General features: G+C 39.2%; 1 protein-coding gene across 1 annotated transcript in view; it reads right to left on the bottom strand.

Annotated features, from left to right (window-relative positions):
* The window catches only part of MYBPC1 (myosin binding protein C, slow type), a 61,718-nt gene extending 41,858 nt beyond the window's left edge, over positions 1 to 19,860 (bottom strand). The window contains 6 exon segments of the mRNA XM_009887436.1: positions 1,220 to 1,337; positions 1,697 to 1,845; positions 3,275 to 3,397; positions 7,167 to 7,202; positions 12,577 to 12,653; positions 19,808 to 19,860. Of these exon segments, the coding sequence (XP_009885738.1) occupies positions 1,220 to 1,337; positions 1,697 to 1,845; positions 3,275 to 3,397; positions 7,167 to 7,202; positions 12,577 to 12,653; positions 19,808 to 19,860 (556 nt within the window).
* Positions 19,861 to 21,189: the final 1,329 nt, after the last annotated feature.

Below are 21,189 nucleotides of genomic sequence, written 5' to 3'. Positions count from 1 at the left end.
AATTTCCTGCTAAGTGACCACAGTTTGTGCTGCTCCTTTGGTAAAAGTTCTGATAAATGCAAAGCTGCTCAACGCTAAGCTAAGTTTACTTAACGCATTTCTCTAAACTACTTTCTGTAGTTCTGTGTAGGACATCTGTCTCTGTGATGTTTCTCTCTGGTCCCTTTCCTGCCTAGACACAGGCTCTGGCCTTTTGGTCTTCCCATTCCCTACCCTTTCTCTCCCGCTTGCCTCTTGCACTTTCGCAGTACGCTCAGCGTCGGAGGGAAGAGGCAGTCTTCTCTACAGCCGCAGACGTGGGTTGATTCTCGAAGCAAGGATGAATTCCCCTTGTGTGAATTACCCACTTGTGCCAGCCTGGATGAGACTAAGTGGTGAGGATCCACAGCCAGAGAATGGATGCAGAGCCAGGCTGTTCCCCGCCTCGCTGCCCTCCGAAGTCACGCACCTACCTATGCCCCTCGGGCTGTCAGTCAGCCATCAAATGTCCCCTTAACTGTGACCGAGTTCCCCTGACTGGCGAACGAACAGTTGGGGCCATTTGGTAGGCGTGCTTTATGAGGGTGAACAACTATTTTGTCCACTGGCTGCTGGCCCTGGCATTTCGGAAGACATCCATCTTTCTGAGTCTGGCCGTGCAGGTATGCGTGCGCTGTTGTGCTGGCAGAACTGCTCTCAAAGGAAACGATAAGCCTGTGGGTTAACGTTTGCCAGAGTACAGCCTTTTATAACACAGAAGAAGACACAGGTATGACTCTCCAGTGCTCTCCACATTGTGCTAATTATTTTGATGAAGAGTGGAAGAAATAGCTTTCTGGAGTACGGTTATACCATGCCCAAACAGGGTGCAAAGCACAGGTGAGCCAAGACCACTCCACATCCGTCTGCTCAGATGCTGCCAGATGAAGCCTCGCTCTCTGAACAGCCCTAAGCCTAGCTCTCTGTCTTGCCTGCCAGAGCCTAATTTGAATTCAATACTAGTTTTATCTGCCAGCTTTTCTAATTTTTGGATAAGTGTCTCACATGCTATCTATACCAATGTTCTTTTAAACAATAAATTACAGACACTTAAGAAAATTCTCTGAGCTCTGTGCTAAAAATGTTCACTTTAAGAATTACTTCCTTTAAACGTTCTGAACAGAACTAGGTGACATTTCAAGTTTAAAAAAAAATAATAATAAAGCTTTATAAAGCTTTACAGACACAAGTGGAATCTTACCAGTGACTTCAAGGTCAAAAGAGCAACTATCAAACTTGTCCTTATAAGATACTTCACAGCGATAGTTCCCTGCGTAGTTTTCTTTAGCTTGAATGATATGCATCTCAAATGTGTGAATCTAAAAATCAAACATAATTGTTCATTAATGCGGGAGATACATTTGCATAAAACAGAAGTTACAAGTTTAATCTTTCAGACCTAAACCAGGAGTAAGGAATAACTCAAGCAAAGGGCTCTGGAAAGAAACTGGAACCCACAAATGGCAACAGAAAACTTTGATTTCCCCACCACTACTTGTCCTGTGCTGGGAGAGCAAGAAAGTCTGCTTCTGTGCAGCGTCAGAGATCATCACTGATATCTGCATGGGGAAGCCAGGGTTAGAATCCACCGCTCTTGAATTTCTACCTGTCGTCTTAAATCAATCTTTAAGCTCTCTTTGGAGCTTCGCCCTCGTAAAAAGCAAAAACAAAGACATACCTTAGTGTGACGCTCAAAGGACTCTTTCAGCTGCAGGTGCTTCCCCGCTTTGCTGGCCAGGTCCATCCATTTTCCTTTAAACCACTTAACATTTGGCTTTCGGAGAAGATCTTTGGCTTCTACTTTGGCTATAAATGTAATATTCCCACCTTTTAAAAAGAGAAAAGAATAATGCAGTCATTGAGGAACATGTGGTTGGTCAGTCACAGTTTCTTTTACTACCGGTCCTTCCAGTCTCCATGTGCTAGCTCTACCGTGACGGTAAGAGTCAGATGGAGTCGCACAGACTATGACAGTACTGAAGTGTTACAGAGACTGATGATCTTGGGTCTGGAAGCCTTTTGCCCATCTCAGTGTGGAGCTTGAGACATTGAGAGGCAGGATAAATTAGTTGAGGCAAAACTCCATGTTGTCATGGGTGAATTGATCCCAATATTTGAATTTCTTTGCTTAAAACAAGCACAGGTGCTTCTAGGCTACCAGGTGGTTGTAACATGAATAAATTCCAGTCTGGAAAAGAAAGCCTGGAGCTCTTCATGCATTTCTTTCATTAATTCTTTAAGCTGAGAAGGCAGGGGAGAGAGTCTTCTATAAACAATAATTTGGGAACAGTAAAAGTTACCTCAATTTTCAGAACACCACCGCCCAGCCCCTGCTGAGTTTCCATACTAACATTCATGGTCTCCAGAGGAGAATACATATAACTCCTTAGATTTATTTTCCAAATAAATCCTCCCAAAATGCTATTTTTCTATTCAGAAACGAAGAAAAATAATAGACATACAAAAAAGCCCAACCATGTGACCACATTTTAGTGTATCCAAGTACACAGAAGACATATTAAGTAGCCCATACCGAACTTCTCACCATTGCTGCTACCCTGCGTAGGGTGCAACTCCCTTACCGTGTTCGTATGGCTCAGGAGCGCAGTTTGGAAGTGAACCTCCTGACTGTCCCCATTTACTGTGCTCTGGTTCATGACACAGAAAGTCTTCACAGAGCTTGAACTGTATTCCTCTGGGATGGAATTAAAACCAAAGATGCGCTCTGAGAGTTTAACACCTGTGTTCCAACTGCTGAAAGGTGTAGCGGCCACCAGACTAAACCAGAGCTACTCCAGAGCAAATTCCCCAGAATGGTTACAGTGCGGGTGACCCTACCAGCTTCCCTACAGAGCTGCCCCTATTTGTCTACCTGATAATTTACACACTGCTGTAGGGTGCAAAAGTTGACCCAGCAACCTCTGAGCCACGCTGCAGACCTTTGGGTAGATCTTCCTGACATATCAGTAACAGCATCACAGTAACCAGCTCTCTTCCCCGGAAACTATACCTCTTACCTATTGTGCTCAGTAAACGACTAGATTTCGAGCTTGTCTTGAATTAAGCAATTGGGTTTTGTTTCTCTTCCTACAGTCCTTTTTTCCTGTGAAGAGTGGAGTTCACATCCAACTAAAATCAGTGGAAGTACTTGTAGCTGAGAGCAGAAGCTGACTGTCACAGGAACCGCATGCCTTTCCAGGTTCTGCCTCAGTCTCTGTCTCTCTGAAAGGGGCTTTTGATTTTTGTTGCTAAGCACTTACCGACGCTCACTGAACCGCTTTTTTTTAACCGCTCTGAGGTTTTTCGACAAATAAAGTGGATCTTTGGGAGTCATCACGTTTTTCTGTCTCTTCTGGAGCTCCTTCTCCAAGAGACCATACTGAGATGCAGAGAGAGAGAGGGAAATGTCAATCATCTGAACTCGTTTTACTCTCTCCAAAATACACTTACCTGAACTTACTAAACTCTCTAACCCTATTACCTCTCTCTTCAGGTGTCCTGAAAGATATGTAAGTTTTTGTTCACACTGACATCCATTGCTTGGCTGTCACACTGTATACAGTTCCTGCAAGAACGCTACCTCTGTGGTGACAGAAAATGAAACTATCAGGGAGGAAGAGAGGCGAACCTCATCAGCCAAGACGGGCACTGGGCAACTCGAATGGCACCAGCATTCAACCATGAGTGCTTTACGGAGGCAATGCACAAAGGGCAGCTCTTTGTTTTTCAGAAGAGATGGAGGTTCTGAAAACACAAACAGCTTTAAGCACAGACGAAACACGTACGATGCACAGTTTTGGTGGGTCTCTCTCAAGCCCAAACTCAGTCAATTGTACAAGCTAGTTTTTCCTCTTTGTCCGCAAAATAGGGCCGGGATGAAGCTTACTTTTGAACTTTGTTCTCTTGTACCGTGGTAGAAGCAGTGAGTTTGGGGATCAGCCAGTACCATCTCCTGCCATGTGCACTGGCTGATATTTTACAGAAAAAAAGTTTGTCAGCTGGAAATGATTGTGTCGCATGTTCAGACACAGCACATTCTCTGCTGGAAATTAAGATTTTAGAAGTGAAAAGGAGCAATGGTACTGAGAGAAGCAGCAAGTGAGTGGTCTCCCCAGGGCAGAGAACTGTCCCAGCATAGCTGTGCGTTTCTGGTCTTTCTGCTTATCTGAACAGCCCTGGCTTTGTGCTATGCAGTTACATCTTGGGTAAATACATGCAAAACCATGGTCAAAGCTGTTTCCTAACAGAAAAAGCAGGGAGAGCAAGGCAGTGAGTGTCTGTCCATTACCTGCTCCCTTTCTACAGAGAGGCAAAGCATGTGTCTCATATGAGAAACGAGAACTTGCGGAGACCAAATGCCACATCTCCTTTTTTTTGAGGAGTTATGGTCAGTGCATAGGGGAAGCTGAGTAAAGCCAGTACTGCCCTGGTAATGCTGAAGAGCAGAGCAAATGTGGAAATGTACAGCTATAATTAACAAAGCCATCTGTCTCTTTCAAATCAGACTCGTGTCTCCCTTGTTCCCCTTGAACTTCTGGTTGTTTCAGAAGCGAAGGTAGCTTTTTATAGTTTATCCAATGCTCTTTTGGTTTTGGTTTCATAACTAGCATACATGAGGAACCAGTCACGCAACACTTCTCCTTAGTCAAGTGACCAAGTCCTGGATTTGAAATGAAAAGTTTCTTTCCTTGCTCAGTATTTTCTGTAGAAACTCATTTGCCAGAAGTCAAAACCTTTCTAACTCATGAAAAGTTCCATCGCTCATGAATGCAACACAACTCATGACAACCATCAGAAAATGCAGCAAAACTGTTTTTATTATCCTAAAGTCTATTAGGAATTTTTAAAAGGTATAGAAATATTTGATAGCATTGCTATAAAATCTTTGCCTTTCAGTCTTTAAGTGACTTTAGGGTGGTATGCCTAACACCTCTGTATACGTCTGCTTGTACAATATGTCTTGCAGGTAAAGACATACATGTATATACACACGTATATACACATATATGAAAACATATACACAGACATACACGAACACAAATATATATATAGATACACATCTATATATACTCTCTATATAACCTAGATATTTAGTTTATGCCAGTATAACGTGCTAGTATATGGAAACAACATAAGAACAAGTGAGAGTTACTGGTGTGAACAAAATGGTGTGACAATGCTTGATAAATGGAAGAAGCTTACATAGAGTCATTAATTCAGTACCGCATAACATAACACCTAAATATTACGGTCACCTTTAGGTATTAACATTTTCCTATTTATTAAACAAACAGAAGGAAACGTGGGCTTGACGTTGGCTCGGGGGGGGCTGGCATAGGCGGCTATGCCAGGTCAATAAGCATGGTTGAAGTACCTGCTGCTCATTTTGTTCCAGAGGCTGCAAATCCTGAAACCACAAAAGTGGGTGCAGTATGCGTTACCTGCCAGGGTAGGAAGAAAAAGGTTATGACTTTGCTAAGTTTTCCCCACCGTCCTTTGAGCTGTGAGAAGAAGCCAGTCTCCTACAGTCTCCTGGGGCCTGTGTGTGGGATGCAGGTAAGCCACTGTCACCCTGTAGGCTGAGGAGGAAGGGAATAGTCGCATATCTATCTATATAGAAATAGATATAGATAGATAGGTATGTATGTATGTGTAAAATACTGGTACGTGTCCTGTCTTGTGCAGCAGAGCCTTCTCTCACTCCTGCTTTAGCTGCCAACACCTATTTGCTCTAAACCTAAAAGCATTTCTACAGTTTGATACTGTATAAACAATTAAATTAAATATAATCTTTAAGAAATAACTTAATAACCGTATTTTGTAAAATTTGGATGGTTTCAACATGTTTTTCAGGAGGTCTCACCTGAATCTTTTCTTTCCGCTGGCCTAGACATCCCATCTGAAAGGGAAGAGCAATTTAGATGACACCAGCTCAGAGATCACCGCTTAACTGACCTCAGATCATTGGGATTTAAAGAACATCGATTCTTCATGCAAGAAGATTAGACTAGATATTTAGGACCAGACCCGTGAGAAACAATTTGATTACCAGAAAAAGGAAGTGAACAGCTGAGAAAAAAATTCAGAAATTTTCCCCCTTTTCTCTAGAAAATCTAAATTAGTTTAGTTTAATTCCCATTCAAGATTTCCTTTTTAGTATTTCATATTTAGAAGGGTTCTTTGAAGCTGATGATTTCTTCATGATTTGTGTACTTCCAGATAACAGATGAATATATGTTGTTCAAGAATTATTTAAATAGTCTATTTATTTATCTAGGTTGAGCAAAATAATAATAAATAGTTAAAATTAAATTTTAGGGTTTTGTGATTTAAAATGTTATTTATATATTTAGCTTTTACCAATGAGGTCCTCTACTACTGTAAATCAATGTACTAACTTCACAGATAGCATGCAGCCCAAAGTTAATAATGCAAATTCTTTTGGTAGAAATCAAGAAAATGCAATCATTTAGGGCAGTGAAGACAATTAAGAGCATGTTTTTCATCTGATACCGTGCAAAGCATTTTCTAGTCTTCAAAATTTCTGCTTCATTTACAGTCTATTTTTAAAAAACATATTAATCAAGCAATGGAGAAATTTTACCTATGTTACATCTATCATGATGGACCCCTGTGCTGTCGCTTTTCTTTACTGCCATCAACCAAAGGGATTTTATCTGCCAGTTTGGCAGCAACGGCTTGGAGCAGTACATTCAAAGTACCTTGTAGGTCATATGGCCTAAGGTGAGGTGATAGGCAATTATGTGGATAGACCTGTTTTGAAATCATAAGGCATCTGTTTTATTTGTAATTCTGGAATTTGCCTCTCAAATCTAACCCTAAAAATGCACTCCATGTTTGTGGATAGGAAAAGATAAGGGGAGTTGCTTCCAGAGCTGCTGATATTTTACCTTCCAATGGCAGAAGTTCTACCAAAGACCTCAAGACAGGACTGGAAAGGAACTTTTCTGGTATGAAGGTCTTGTAGTTCTGAACAGAGATTAATTTATTGTAGGGCACTTCAAAAAACTTTTTCTCTAATTAGTATGTCTTGAGTTCAGTCCAACGGTTTGGGCTCTTTCTTCATTAATAGGCAAGAGAAAAATACATACATACATACACACACAAAGCACTATCGCAGTCCTAACCTGCTGGTGGAGTACTAACTGAAGTGTCATCTTCATCTGTGAAAAGAAATACAAATACAAAAGTACATAAAGAAACTGAAAGCACAGACGATCATCTGCTTTAAAACAACTACGTGAAAACGTAAAACCTGCAAAAGAAAGGGAAAGAAATCATAATAGTCAGGAGCATTCACAATGGAAGTTTCAAACTGATGAAGAAAGCTTTGCGTAATTCAGTAGCTGAAATGGTAAACCTTAATGTTTCAAGCAAGTAAAAGAAAAATGAGATGTGGACTGTGATCTATTATTAAATCATGAGTTTATATGAAAGCTGCTGAGTGGTTCTGTTTGTTAGAGATGTAATCCACAGTAAATACAAAAAAAGCCACAATGAAATCAAGGTCAATCACATATCTGACCTGAGGAAGATGCCATTTCTCTGATGTCCATGTCTGCAATTAAAATGTGCACCATATATGCATTCAGCATCATTAAATCAAGGTATGCAACAGTTAAAAATAGTCCCCTGTATTAATACTTTGCAATTTCTTTATTAGAACATTATTTTAAAATGCTAGGAACAAACAACTCACTTTTTGCTGCATTATAAGAGACTAGTTTAAAATACAGACAGAACTGTTATCATCACACTGGATTTTCCTTTTAACCACACTAAAAATTGACCATCATCAGGTATTAAATCACTACAAGCAATTGTTATCCAGGTATTTTAAAATGTTTAATGTCATAGAGTACATTGATGTATATATTTATATAAATCAAAAGTCTGAAATAACATGAAACTGGCATTAACCCTGAAATGCTGTAATCATGATTATTAGAAAGCCAGAATAAGGTAAAGACTATCTTTACAAGTCTCCTATATCTTTTTGAATTTTTTATGTTGACTAGAAACCTCAGAGATACCAGTTTCTGATAAAAATACGCAAAAAGTCTCGGTGTCTTAAAACCCTAATGGTAAAATAATAATAAAAAAATTACCAATGTAGAATTTGAAAGGCTAGAATAAACTAGATCTAGTCAGGATTTGATACGTACATAATGTAAAGATAACGTGTCTTTTACATGGTATCAGAAAATCATCTGGAGAACAATTCAAAGTGGTGGAAAAGACAGTTGAACAAGAATATCTTTGGAAAAATATTAACACACATTTTTAAAGAATGTTTTGGTTGGTTTTTTAGATTTTAGATTTGTGTTTCCAGAATCAAATTTTAACTCCGAAGTTATCCTTTGATTTTGACCTTAAAGTTATAATTTGTCTATATTTTCTTAAGGACAAATATAATAACTATGAAAAAAACACATATAAAACATAGTTGCATTTTTGTAAATACTGATCTTATTAATTTTTTATGCTTGCTTAACCACTGAAGGCTAATTTAAAGTCTTGATAGAATTTAACTACTCAGCCGTAACATTTTACTCATTCCTTTTTGATGATTCATCAGACTTCTTTTTAAAATTCCCTTGGGAGGAATATGTCAGTTGTAAAAGGTAGGCCTACATATGAAGGATTAATGTGTTATCTTACAAAAAATAATTTCGTATTCATAGCAAAAAAAAAAAAAGAATTCATTTAGTGGAAGAGTTCTAAGAGTTCTCACCACCTGCATCATCCAATGGCATAAGCAGACCTTGGCTAATTAATCCTTCTTTGTTGTTGTTCCCTCCTCTCGTTCAGTGATGACCATGGGATGTAAGCATGAGAGATATGTCAGGCATATATAGGCAGGGTGGTGAACAGGGCAGAGACACAGTTTAGCAGCTGCAGGTGACTTCAGAGTGCCTTAACATTTATCTGTGCTACTGCAGGAGGTAGGTAAACACCGCAAAGAGTGAACCCTTGTCTTCGCTGAGTATTAATAAATACAGAGTAACTCAACCAACTGGCTGAATCAGTTTGGTTTATGCTGAAATTGCTGAGCGCAGTTTAACCTTTCTGAGAGAAGGGGTTTAAAATTTGGTTGCCTTCAATTACCCATCTGATTTTCAAAAAGTAATCAGCAGTCCCGTCGAGGGGACTTGGCACGTTGGAAATAGTAACTGAAGTACGTACGTACAGCAATGGAAATTTTAGTAGAGAGATGAATGGATAAGTGAAACCTGGAGAAATGCAAGAATGAAACATGCAGACATTTTAGTAGATGGTTGAATGGAACCTAGAGAAAAAGATATCAGTAAAACATGCAGAAATTTTAGTAGGTCTCTGAATGGCTGGATGGGACCTAAAAAAAAAAAGGAATGAGCAAATTGATATCTAAAATAATTTATTATTCCAGCAATTTGGAATACAATTACAACAATATTCCACATGTTCGATAATGCTAAAACTAAAAACAAAGGCAGAAGTATGCAAATTGATGAGTATGAAATAACGTAGTAAATTTGGTGATTTCTGCTGTTTCACTTTTTTCTCTGAAATAAAATGGATAATCATATATATCCCGATTTTTTTACAAAATTACTTCAGATATTTTTGAAACTAGAAATGCTATAAAAGATTAATGTATGTAAGAAAATTTTATTTTTACTGCTCTGAGCTACTGATTTACAGCGAAATAACCACAAGACGACAAATTTATCACAGTCCTCTATTTCTTAACGTTACAGTGCACATAAAGAGACGTAACTATCTAATTTCACACAGACAATAACTACTAAAAAGAAATAGAACAGTAAAACAGACACACAGATAGGTATACTTTATCTTCCTTCCTTCTGCTGTTAATTTTGTCTTAGAAATGAGGTGAAAATTATGGACTATGTGGTTTATGTGGACTACCAAGCTTTCTTTCCTAGGTGCCAGGTTCCAGCACAGCCTGTCCATGCTGCAGAGAAGGGCTGTCCCAGGTGCCTACAGAGTGCTGTTTCTTATAAACTAGCAGCAAAGAGGTCACAACGGCTAACACACAGCTACTGTAGAATTGCTGTGGAATTCAGATAGAAAAACTTTCACATCTCGTCCCCAGTCAGGGAAGTACCCAAATCTGTTACTTCTGAAGCTACAGAAACAGTTTTATAAATAGCCTATGCAAAAGCTAACCTCTAGCTGGTTCTGTCCTCGTTTCCCTTCAGTAAAGAAATTTTTTCCTAATATCCAATCTAAACCTCCCCTGACGCAACTTGAAGCCGTTTCCTCTTGTCCTGTCACTTGTTACTTGGGAGAAGAGACCGACCCCCACCTCACTACGACCTCCTTTCAGGTAGTTGTAGAGAGCGATAAGGTCTCCCCTCAGCCCCCTTTTCTCCAGGCTGAACAACCCCAGCTCCCTCAGTTGCTTCTCATAAGACTTGTTCTTCAGACCCCCCACCAGCCTTATTGCCCTTCTCTGGACACGCTCCAGCGCCTCAATGTCTTTCTTGTAGTGAGGGGCCCAAAACTGAACACACCATTCCAGGAGCAGCCTCACCAGTGCCGTGTACAGGGGGACAATCGCTGCCCTAGTCCTGCTGGCCTCATTTTCTCATACATTCATACACTGATTTTCTAGTGTAAATGATTTTGAAAAGATTGGAAAAATGGAACCTTTTCCAGTTTTGTGAATTACGCTCGCCATTGTAAAGATTTTCTTCTGGCAGACAAACATGAAGGAATCACTCTAAGAAGGTATACTTTCCCTTACTTGGTGATAATCTGCAACGAAACAGAAGCTGATAGGAACAAATGCACTATACCTAATTAAAAACACATCTACTACCTAGCGTCTGTAGTTGACATCTACATTGCTTTGCAGAGGTGACAGTTTCACTGGAGCATGGCAGAAGGTCATTTTTTCTACATATTGATATTCAGACTTTCACTGGAATTCGTACTGAGGTGGCTGCTGCCATAGGTGAACTGAAACTGGAAATACTTCCCATACTTGGATGTCAAACAATTTTTTTGGTAGCAAAATCCTTCTAGACAGGGTAAGCACCAAGAGAGCATTTTTCCCCTCAGGAAATACCTGTGTTCTTTACTAGGCTCAAAACAGAAACATAATAATGTATAAAAAGATAACAGAAGTCTTTGATAAGATACCTACCATGTTTTCTTTTTTATTCAGTAAAATGTAGACTTGTAAGCAGTGGGGAAAGCACCATTCATGTTCATTCCCAGAACAAACATTTCTCTCATATCAAAATTAAAGCAAGCAGAACTAATTGCTGAAATAGCTGGAGGCAAGACCTTCATCTTTTTTTCCTATCATTAGGCATGCAAATTATTCTTGAATTGTGTTTCCATTATCAAGATGACAGATTTGATTACTCACATGAAATTTTGTGTGTCAAAATAATTGCTCAATGCAAAGATAGCTGGCAAAATAACATGCACCGAATCCCGGTTGAGAATTTTTATTTTCAAAAGGGTACTTGAATCACACACTCTCAGTGTTTATATTTTGACTTTGCTGAGAAAAATCACCACGCATGCCAAATAAATCTGCAAGTATCAAGTATGGATCCAGTCTGTCTAAAAGGCAAGATTTTGTCTAGAAGAGACCAAAAGCCAGAATACATTTCAAGCAAGCCATTTCTTGATTTGCCATGAAAAAACATAACCATGCCAAATGAAAAGCAAGCACTGCATCAGTTGTAAGTATATTTTGGTCTGCTTTAGCCTTTTATCAGAGCGAAGGAAAAAAAAAAAAGCTGATGAGCTGTTTGAATTCTACTTTGGCAGGGAGTACAAAAAGGAGTGGAATTTGGCCCAGTTCCCTCAAAATGTATCTTTGTAACTGGAACAATTGCCAACAGAGCTGGAGTCTAACCTCAACGGCAAAAAAAAATATATTAAAAATTGAGCTGATTTTTACATGCATGGCTAGTGGAACAGTTATGGGTTTGTTCACAGCAGACGGTCCTCAAAGACATTTTTGAGAACTTGTAATGAGCTCAACTGCTGGGCTCCCAATAAGGACAGAAAGACAAATGTATTATTTCTTTTTTCAGGTGACAAACAATCTATTGGACTTTGCTGAAAGGTAAAACATGCAATACTGAGCTTCTGTGGTAGAATAGAAACAGCTTAGAACGACAGCAGGAGGTTGTCCGGTTTATTTAAAAGCTACCAATGTGCGTAGTATCTGAGTTTTAGCAAGCTTGGTCAGTGTCAACATCCGGGCTCACTTAAACATGGCTTTCTGCTCATGCAAATCACTTGAAATTTGATCTATTAATTAAACAGTCTATATAAATATTGTTGCTAAAGCGTCAGTCTTGTGCAGAATTTTTGAAGATACCCGTAAGTATCATAACTTCCACGTGTTGGATAAGTCATGCAGAAAAAGGATCCAGGAAGCTTCACAACCCACTTCTGAAATTTGGCACCAAAATTCTGAATTAAAGCTCAAGCAATGCAGCATCAGAACAGTGTTTGGGAATGTTCTCTTGACTGCCCATTTTTAAAACATAATCTCAGACTCACCTTTACCCTTTCCAGTTCCATCCTCCTGCGGCGTTTTTTGTTCTGTGTAGGAAGTACAAGTATATTTTTGAGAGGATCTTAAAGTAAAAAGAAAAACTTACACAGCATTAAAAAATACAGCAATATTCTAGGTTCTGCTAGTACTGAAAAACCAAAATTAAAGAATTATTGATATATGTGTATATGTAATATACAGTTGTGATCCCATAAAGCATTATACAGCTCTGTGCATTTCAATGCGTTTTCTATATATTGAAGGAGTCGTATAAGATTGATGTTGCTTTACTCAGTGGAAGAAAAATACTGAGTTCTTAAGAAGTAACAATTGTTAGTATCTTGTTCTTGGGCTTATCCATGAAAACCTTTGCAATGAGTTACATATCATTGTTAATTTGAATGGAATTGGATCAGACATGAGATACTGCCAAATATTAATGGTATCCAGAGCTCCATCACCCTAATTGGTTTATCCTTAAGACAAAGTAGACAACAAAGAGACTGTATTGAGGGTGGTCTTAATTCTTTATCATCGTCTTCATCATTATCATCATAACCTCTCGTAGGTTATTTGTTTTCAGTTTTCTTGATCAGAAGAGTTGCCAGCTTGTCCTCTACTCCAAACAGGTTAACGTGAATTATCTTTGACCTCATATGTGTGAGAAATCTTGGACTGGATTTTCAACAAAATAAAAATTTCTATGCTTTCTCTCTTTCAGGATTCATTAGGATTCATATTCTCCTATCTCATTCAATTTGTATACAAGGCCATTTAAAGACTTGTCAAATCACATGAATTGTGTGTCTTCAAGGTGTAAACACTCAATATTCTATTGCCTGTGAACAATTACTTTCTGTGGCAAACTTACCTGTTAACTGCCTGATAGAACATGGGTTTGGATGAAGATCAATGGGCTAGCATTGTCAAGATGGAGCTAAGATAACTTTTGTGCCATGGAGAAAACATCTGCAAGAGCCAGTTGATATTATGATTACCCTGATTTCTTGTTCACATGTGTGTAGCCATGGTAACTATGAAAATAAAACTTGAAATTTGGAAGACAAGTCCATGTTCTGGAACTGTGACAAAGCCTCAGGTGCTTCTGTCTGGATTCCCTAAGTTTCCAAGCTCCGGTTTTCAGGTTGTCCATCTTGGCCTAATGGTAAAACCTGTTCCTTTTCAGTGGGAATTTTGCTATGGGAACATTTTCTTTCCTGCTAGGAACTGGGATTAGGAGAATTCAGTGTTCTTGGCAGGTGGTAGCATGTCTAAATACAATTTGAAAACCTTATCAGGGCATAGCGTACAACCTGATGGCTTGACATTGAGATCTAGAAGCAGCTCTTACAATGGCTTCCCAAAAATTCCTGGTGTAGTTCAAAATGCTGATTATGTCCAATAAACTATTTATATGTTACAGCATTTGGATTCTTGAACAACCAACTTCCCTCTTTGTGTGATAGCACTTGATAATCCAAGATGACAGCATCTTGAGTCAGGCAGGAGGAAGTTAGAAGTGACTGGCACTTCCAATTTGGTCCGTGCCTAACCATAAATGCCTACCGACACCCTACTTGTTTTACAGAAATACAGGGATGGGGAAAAGGAAGCAGGTTACAGGAGTGATTTCATATTTCATCCTGTGTATTTAAATAGAAATGAAGAGATTATTTATTTGAAAATGTTAATAGATGTTTTAAATATAATGCTTCAAAGATGTTATTTCTTTCTGTCTACAAAAATCGGTTCTCATTTTAGTTCTACTTAAAAGTTAAGATTGATAAAGCACATGAATTCAAGTACAAACTATATTAGATAAGAATATCAGTGTGAATATTTTGAAATTAATTACTTTAATATCAGGTGAGCAGATTTTACAATTGAGTAAAATACAACCATCTTGAATGAATTATCAATTAACTTTCCTTACAAATATATACAATATGAAAGAGTTCGGCCTAACATAAAAATAGTATATGGGTTATTTAAGCATGAGACTCCTTGTGGCAAATGCTACTGCTCCCTCCAGACTTCATCATTTTTTAATGAAACAGTGTATCATTTAGACAAAAATGTCTTGAATCAGCCTCTTAAAATGCCAGTTTGCAAGACTGTAAGTAAATACAGGTTTAACACCTGCAGAGTATTTATTCTGTTTGGTATTGCTGTTTGGGTAGCTACACAGAGAATAAAACTCACCAAATGGTTAAATTAGACATGCATAATGTATATATATATTAATCAGCATCTGAGACTATAACTCAAGTTACTCAATGCAAATCAAACCCACAAGGCAAAAGCTTGCCTACCTTTCCAGCTCCAACTAAAGAAAATGTAGCAGCTTTGCACAGAGCTCCAGCTTTACCTGAAGCCCTGGTCCTTATGAATGAGTTTCACTTCACCTGACTTTGGCTTCCTGGAAGTTACTCACCCACTCCAATCCAGACAACCAGACTCCTCAGAGCAATTGCCTATATATAGACATCCAGTGACATTTTAGGTAGGTTATCCAGGAAATGCCTGTTGCATGAGCGTGTATGACCCAGGATCTGCTCTGCTGGTTACAGGTGGAGCACTGTTGAACAACTTGGACAAGATACCTAATCTTCAGATGGCTAAAATTAGGTGAAATGAATCCCGTGCTTGATTCTTTCAAATTTACTCACAGTGTACATTCAAGGAGAAATGAAAGGGAATATTTTGGTAATTAGATGCTGTTCAGCATCAAAGAAGACAGCAAAATTTAGCCACAGAATTTAAGTGGTCATCTTTTTCCTGTATCCTGAAGGACATTTGCATCATTACGCAAACAACAAATCTGTCACAAGCAAAAGTTGAGTCTGAAAAATCAACATTCAGTGGGAACATCTTATTTGGGCACATTTTCTTATTTTTCTTACTGTCCTCTCACTTTCAAAGGGACAATTAACACAAATCATATTTTAGCTGTGCAGTTTCATGCAACTGTTGTTAGTGTTACAGTGCAAATTAGCATTTTTCACACTAACCTGGAGGTGGTGGTGCACTTTCAGTTTCAGTCTCTGAAAAATGAAGAAAGAAGGCAGATATTGAGCTTCAAGTAAAAGCAAATTTTTTTCACACATTTGGTATATGCTTGTTGAATTTGGATACAGTTTGGTTTCATTTAATATTTTAATGCAGTTCTCAATTGTTTTTTGCTTTCACACGTGCAACACATGGCATCTTCAGAGTGACATGGTCAGATGCCTAACGCTTATGCTCTGTGAGGAGAGGGTACTGAACTTGTTCAGCCTGGAGGGATAAAATACTCATAGAATCACAGAATAATTTAGGCTGGAAAAGACCTTTAAGATTGAGTACAAGTGTTAACCTCACACTGCTGAGTCCACCACTAAACCACATCCCTAAGCACCCCATCTACACATCTTTTAAATACCTGCAGGGATGGTGACTCAACCACTTCCCTGGACAGCCTGTTCCAATGGTTGACAACCCTTTCAGTGAAGAAATTTTTCCTAATGTCCAATCTAAACCTCCCCTGGCTCAACTTGAGGCCATTTCTTCTTGTCCTTTCGCTTGTTCCTTAGGAAAAGAGATCAACCCCTTCTTTGCTACAACCTCCTTTCAGGTAGTTGTAGAGAGCAATAAGGTCTCTCCCTGACAAGCAGGTCATCTACTTGCATGTATTCGTACTAATTTATAGAGGTGGGCCCCAGCACATTTTGGGAGCTTTTGGCAATTGAAGTTTAGGACACTTCTGGAATATCATGGAATCCAAGCTGAATTTCAAGTTTGGGTTTGCTTTGTTTAAATCAATCGGTCTTGAACCTATGCTTAAATGTATAACTTAACCACAACAATATGCTTCTGTCAGATGATATCCTATGTTTAAGCAAACTTTCCATCAACTGGAATAATATCTAATATGACTTTAATCGTGAAGTCTAATGGATCCATTTACTGAGGAGGATCATGCACAGAGAATCCATAGGCCTTTATCTCATTTTTACCATGCCATTAGATCTAGAGTTCAGTGTTCAGTGCTAGCAGAAAGTGAAGAAATCAGCTTAGCTGCCTGGCATAGGACCTACAGTACGTTTGGTTTTTCTTTCTTTCTTTTTAATCTAAATCACTTCCCTTTCAGATGTGAGATACAGAAACCAGGCTTTTTATCCTATTTAAATGTTATCTTTTTGGGATGACGTGTTCTCCAATCTAAAAACATAAGAATAAGTTAACTAGATAAAAATTATTTTTAAAATGTTAAAGGAAGATTATTTTCAACCTATAAAAGCTTTAGGACTCTAGACTGATTGAAAATAGTAATATTTATTCGAGATGATAGTGCATTGACTTGTAGTTCAAATACTTGCAACAAGCAAAGATTTAAAAGGTTGAAATCCTTAACTGTAACAGTAGATGGCTCTTACTAACTTTTGTCATGTTGTGAGTATTAACCTTTGGGACCCCACCTCAGGTCATATTCAGGAAATAAAGTTTCAACTTCTGTCACACAGAAGTGCTGATAAGGTTACTCCTTTGCACTCAGGTCTAAATATAACTAAACCATACTTCTCATTCTTAATAAATCCATTTAATGTTTAAAAGGGAGGAATACTTTTAGTACAAATATAATTTTAAGCTGTGTGTGTGAATTTGATATTGTTTAGGAACTTCCAGCCGCATTACGTGGATGTTATAGCAAATCCTTGCAGAGGGTCCAAAGAGAATCCCTTGCTACAGGTAAGAGCTCAGTGCTGTATCTTCTGATCATAGCACCCGTCACATATAATAAAGGGGAGAATGTATATTAAAGGCCAACAGACACGGAGTCTGATAATTATAAAATAGCTTTACTTGGGTTCATAGGATTATTTTTTTTCTGGTCTAATTACTAACATATGAGTTGCTTTGTGGGTTAGGAAAATATGAACATTTTTCATATGAAAATATAAAATTCTGCCACAAAAAGTACATGTTGGAACATATCCGATTTACTACCATGACGTTTCTCACTGCTTCCACTGAGAATAAAATAATATCTCTGTGGCATGGAAGTCTATTTCTTGCATGGAAAAGTAATAGCAGAAAATTATTGACTGTATACCTGTCCTTATGAAATTTAATAGTGAGAAACAGGGAGTATTTTTATGAATACTGAATTAGAAAATTATCCCTGGCTCACCAGCAAAAGCCACAAATTTATAAACAAAAGCTCACCAAGCTACACACTTTCCAGGCTTAGATGAAAGGGTTATGAGCCTTTTGAGGGACTTGCCTTGAGTTTTTCTTTTATTTTGAAAGGTATTTCATGGCTTCATCACACAGTAGCGTTGGTCAGAAATCACACATCGTTCCAGTCCTGTCTTACCAAGCAGTAGGCACAGATGTTAGCCAAAATCTACAGCACAGACCAGTCCTGAAACACTATTACTATAGTCTAATCTTCAACTCACACATGCAGACATACAAGGAGATACTGAAAATATGAGCAATGTCATGGGCAACCTACTCTAAATGACTCTGTTCCTAGCAGGGAAGTTGGACTAGATGATCTCCAGAAGTCCTTTGCAACTTCAGCTTTTCTGCAATTCTGTGATGGGACGATGACTGAAGCCAGACCAAGAAGTCAGTAGTTTCTTTCCTAAACCATAATTCAAGGCTGTTCAGACTATCGCTAGGAAAACTGAGGCAAGAACTGAGCTCATGGGAGAGACCTGAACTATAGTGAGTGAGGAAAAAAGGAAGGGGGAGAGTTCCAGGCACTGGGGGTGGCAGAGACATGGGAGATACTTCAACATAATCTTTTGGCCATGTGTGACCCCTTTCATGGTCATGCTTGGCTTACAGTTCCATTCCTGAGGACAGCCAGGAAAAAACCCATTAATAGCACCGAGTAGTTTCCACCTCCCCAAAGAATGATAGCCCTCTCTGGCTGACCTCTGCAACAGGCTTGTCAGCCAGGAAAGGGCTCCGTGCACTCAACCAGCAGCTTATGGTTGTGCTCCTTCCCTAGGAGGCATGATCACTGGAGTCCCCAGATGCCATTCCCAACAGCCCCATTGCCTAATATGGTGCTCTGTCGAGGCATTGTCAGGGGGGCTGGCAGTGGAGAAAGCGTTGCCTCCAGCATGCACTCCTCAGCCCCTTGGGAGAAGATAAGTTCTTCACTGGGTTGTAATGATGCCTCTCGAGCTACAGTGGAAAGAGGCTGCTCAAGGTCCAGTTACCCCTGGATTGGTACCATAATGTCAACTGGGCCTTCTACTAAGCAACTAAAGTTAACTTCTGCCTCACAGTTTCTAAGACAAAAGGTAACGGTCTCTTCTCTGCAGTTCCTTATTTAAGAAGCCAAGAATGTTGCATTTCAGTGGTTTGTGTAGTGCTAAACACAGACCTTGCGTTATTCAACTGTTGTGAAACTTGTAAAGCAGCTGGCTATATATAATTCTACAGCAAGAAAGGAATTAAATTAGCTGTCCTTTCTACATGGCTACTCAGAAAGGATAGTATATTAAGAAGTGTAGTTAGCAAATAAAGTGAAAGCACAACTGTCACTTAGATAACGTCTCCAGAAATGCTTTCATGCCTCAGCCATGTCATGAGATGCATTCAGGATTCAGTTTGACATAGGATATGAGCACTTAGAGCCAAGACATTTTTATTTGTGATTTATAATTATACATGAACACATACACTCTTGAAAATCAGCAGGAGATGCAACTTGACCCATTACCAACAATTTTCCATCACTGTTCCACATATACTATGTTCATTTTTTCAGATAAATTAAGACTTAAATCTCTTGCTACGTATATAGGGATCACTAAGCTTTAAAAAGTTCCATGAGATATCCCATGTGCTGAAGTTATGGAAATGCTTAAGAACCATGTTAAATTGGGACTATCATTATTTAAAATTTCAATTCCATTTTAGGTCTGACTGCACTGACATCTGACCTGCATTAACCACAAGAAGCTTTGGCAGGGAACTGGCAGGGTGCTTGTGTGTGGTGGCTAGTTTTCCAGGGCTCTAAATTCCCACTTCCACTGGCTTCTGTGACAGCAACAAGCATAGAAACTCCCTGACATCATATATATTACTTTTCACATCGGAGTGTAAACATAACGAGGCATGCTGACAGTTCTAAAACAGTCTCCAGGTCCTACTCTACTACTGTGTTGGGAACAAAGTATTTTGGAGACTTGCAGTTCAAACCATTCAAGAACTACAGGTTATCAGCAAGCTTACTGGGAAAGAGGTCTGGCTGGATAACCCTTCTCATCTTGCGTCTGCGTACTCATGGCTACGTTTGCTTTGGGTAGGCTTAGGAACTCTCAGTGATATTGGAAAATGAGTAGAGGAGTGTTTTTTTACCCTTAGGTGAAGGAAATGACCTTGAGTATTAAATCAGGGCTTGCACAAAGTCTAAAGATAGCATTTCACCATCATCAGGCTTGAACATTCACAAGAGGGAGGAGGAAAGTCTCCTACACTAATTTCTCCCTGCAGTTAGATGTAGACTGGTTACAACCCAGCAAAGACTCTGGTCTGAACAGCCAAGGGATTCAGGATCTCACCCAGTCTGACCAGAGGGCTTACTCCCATTTACCTGAAAGGGAAACCAGGACTGTAGCTGCATCATCATGGATACAGGTATGATATCTGTCTGTGTAACATCATCGTATTAAAGCGACTTTCATATGTCAAAGAGCACGAGGATGGTCACTTAATGCTTTTTGTCACAAAGACCTGTCGACTTGTGTCAAATTTAAGTAGGTGGATTAAGCTTGCCTTGGGCATAACCTCAAGGGATCAGACAAATATAACTATTACGTGGGCATTCCTAAAGTGCTGACTCTGCTAGTCAGACAAAAATAGACAAAATGCTAGTTTGAGGAGAGAGCATGGGTCACCCCAGCCCTTGTGCAGTTGTCATGTGTAAGGATTGTCCCCTGTGCGGGGCCTCTATAAGACATGAGAACTGCTGTTGTGGCACATGGCTTTCCCCTGGGGTAGATGCTCCACTGAAATAGGTGGGCTGGGAATGACCAAGGATGTGGAACAGTTGCTTACAGACCTCATGTCCAGATCATCAGCAGAGAAAAGCAGGAAAGCTTCTTCCTTTCAGTGTTACTTACATTCTCTGCAAAAAAAAAGTGCTCTGAAGAGGAGAAATAGCTCAAAAGAGTTTGACCATTTTTTACGGGTCACTTCACCCAGGCCAGTAAAGAGTCACAGTGGCATCAGTGATGATTAAAAGCCACAACCTCATCTTTTGGAAGACAGGAACTTACTCAACAAACTGTAGACATTACCAGAGCACGATGAGCATTTCATTGGGAAACAATACTGTCAGCAGATCCCAGATTAAATGAGCTGGGAAGCAGAGGGCTTGATTCAAAGTCGCTTGGAATCAATAAAAGCACTCTTGATGTATTCAGTTGGACTTAAATTGAAGTAAATACTATTCTTATCAGTAAAGAGTGGAATACTCAGCATTCTGCAAAACCTCAGTACAGTCATGCGGACAGAGTCTGCCCACTGCCTCATGAGTCTCCGTTCTCCACTGAGAAATAATCTGATTTGTGTGCAACTTCTGCAGACAGTTTCCAATCTGAGTGGAACCAGGA

The sequence above is a fragment of the Charadrius vociferus genome, unplaced genomic scaffold, assembly GCF_000708025.1.
Source record: "Charadrius vociferus isolate BGI_N301 unplaced genomic scaffold, ASM70802v2 scaffold196, whole genome shotgun sequence".
NCBI lineage: Eukaryota > Metazoa > Chordata > Aves > Charadriiformes > Charadriidae > Charadrius > Charadrius vociferus.
This window is presented reverse-complemented; position numbering and strand designations above follow the sequence as displayed.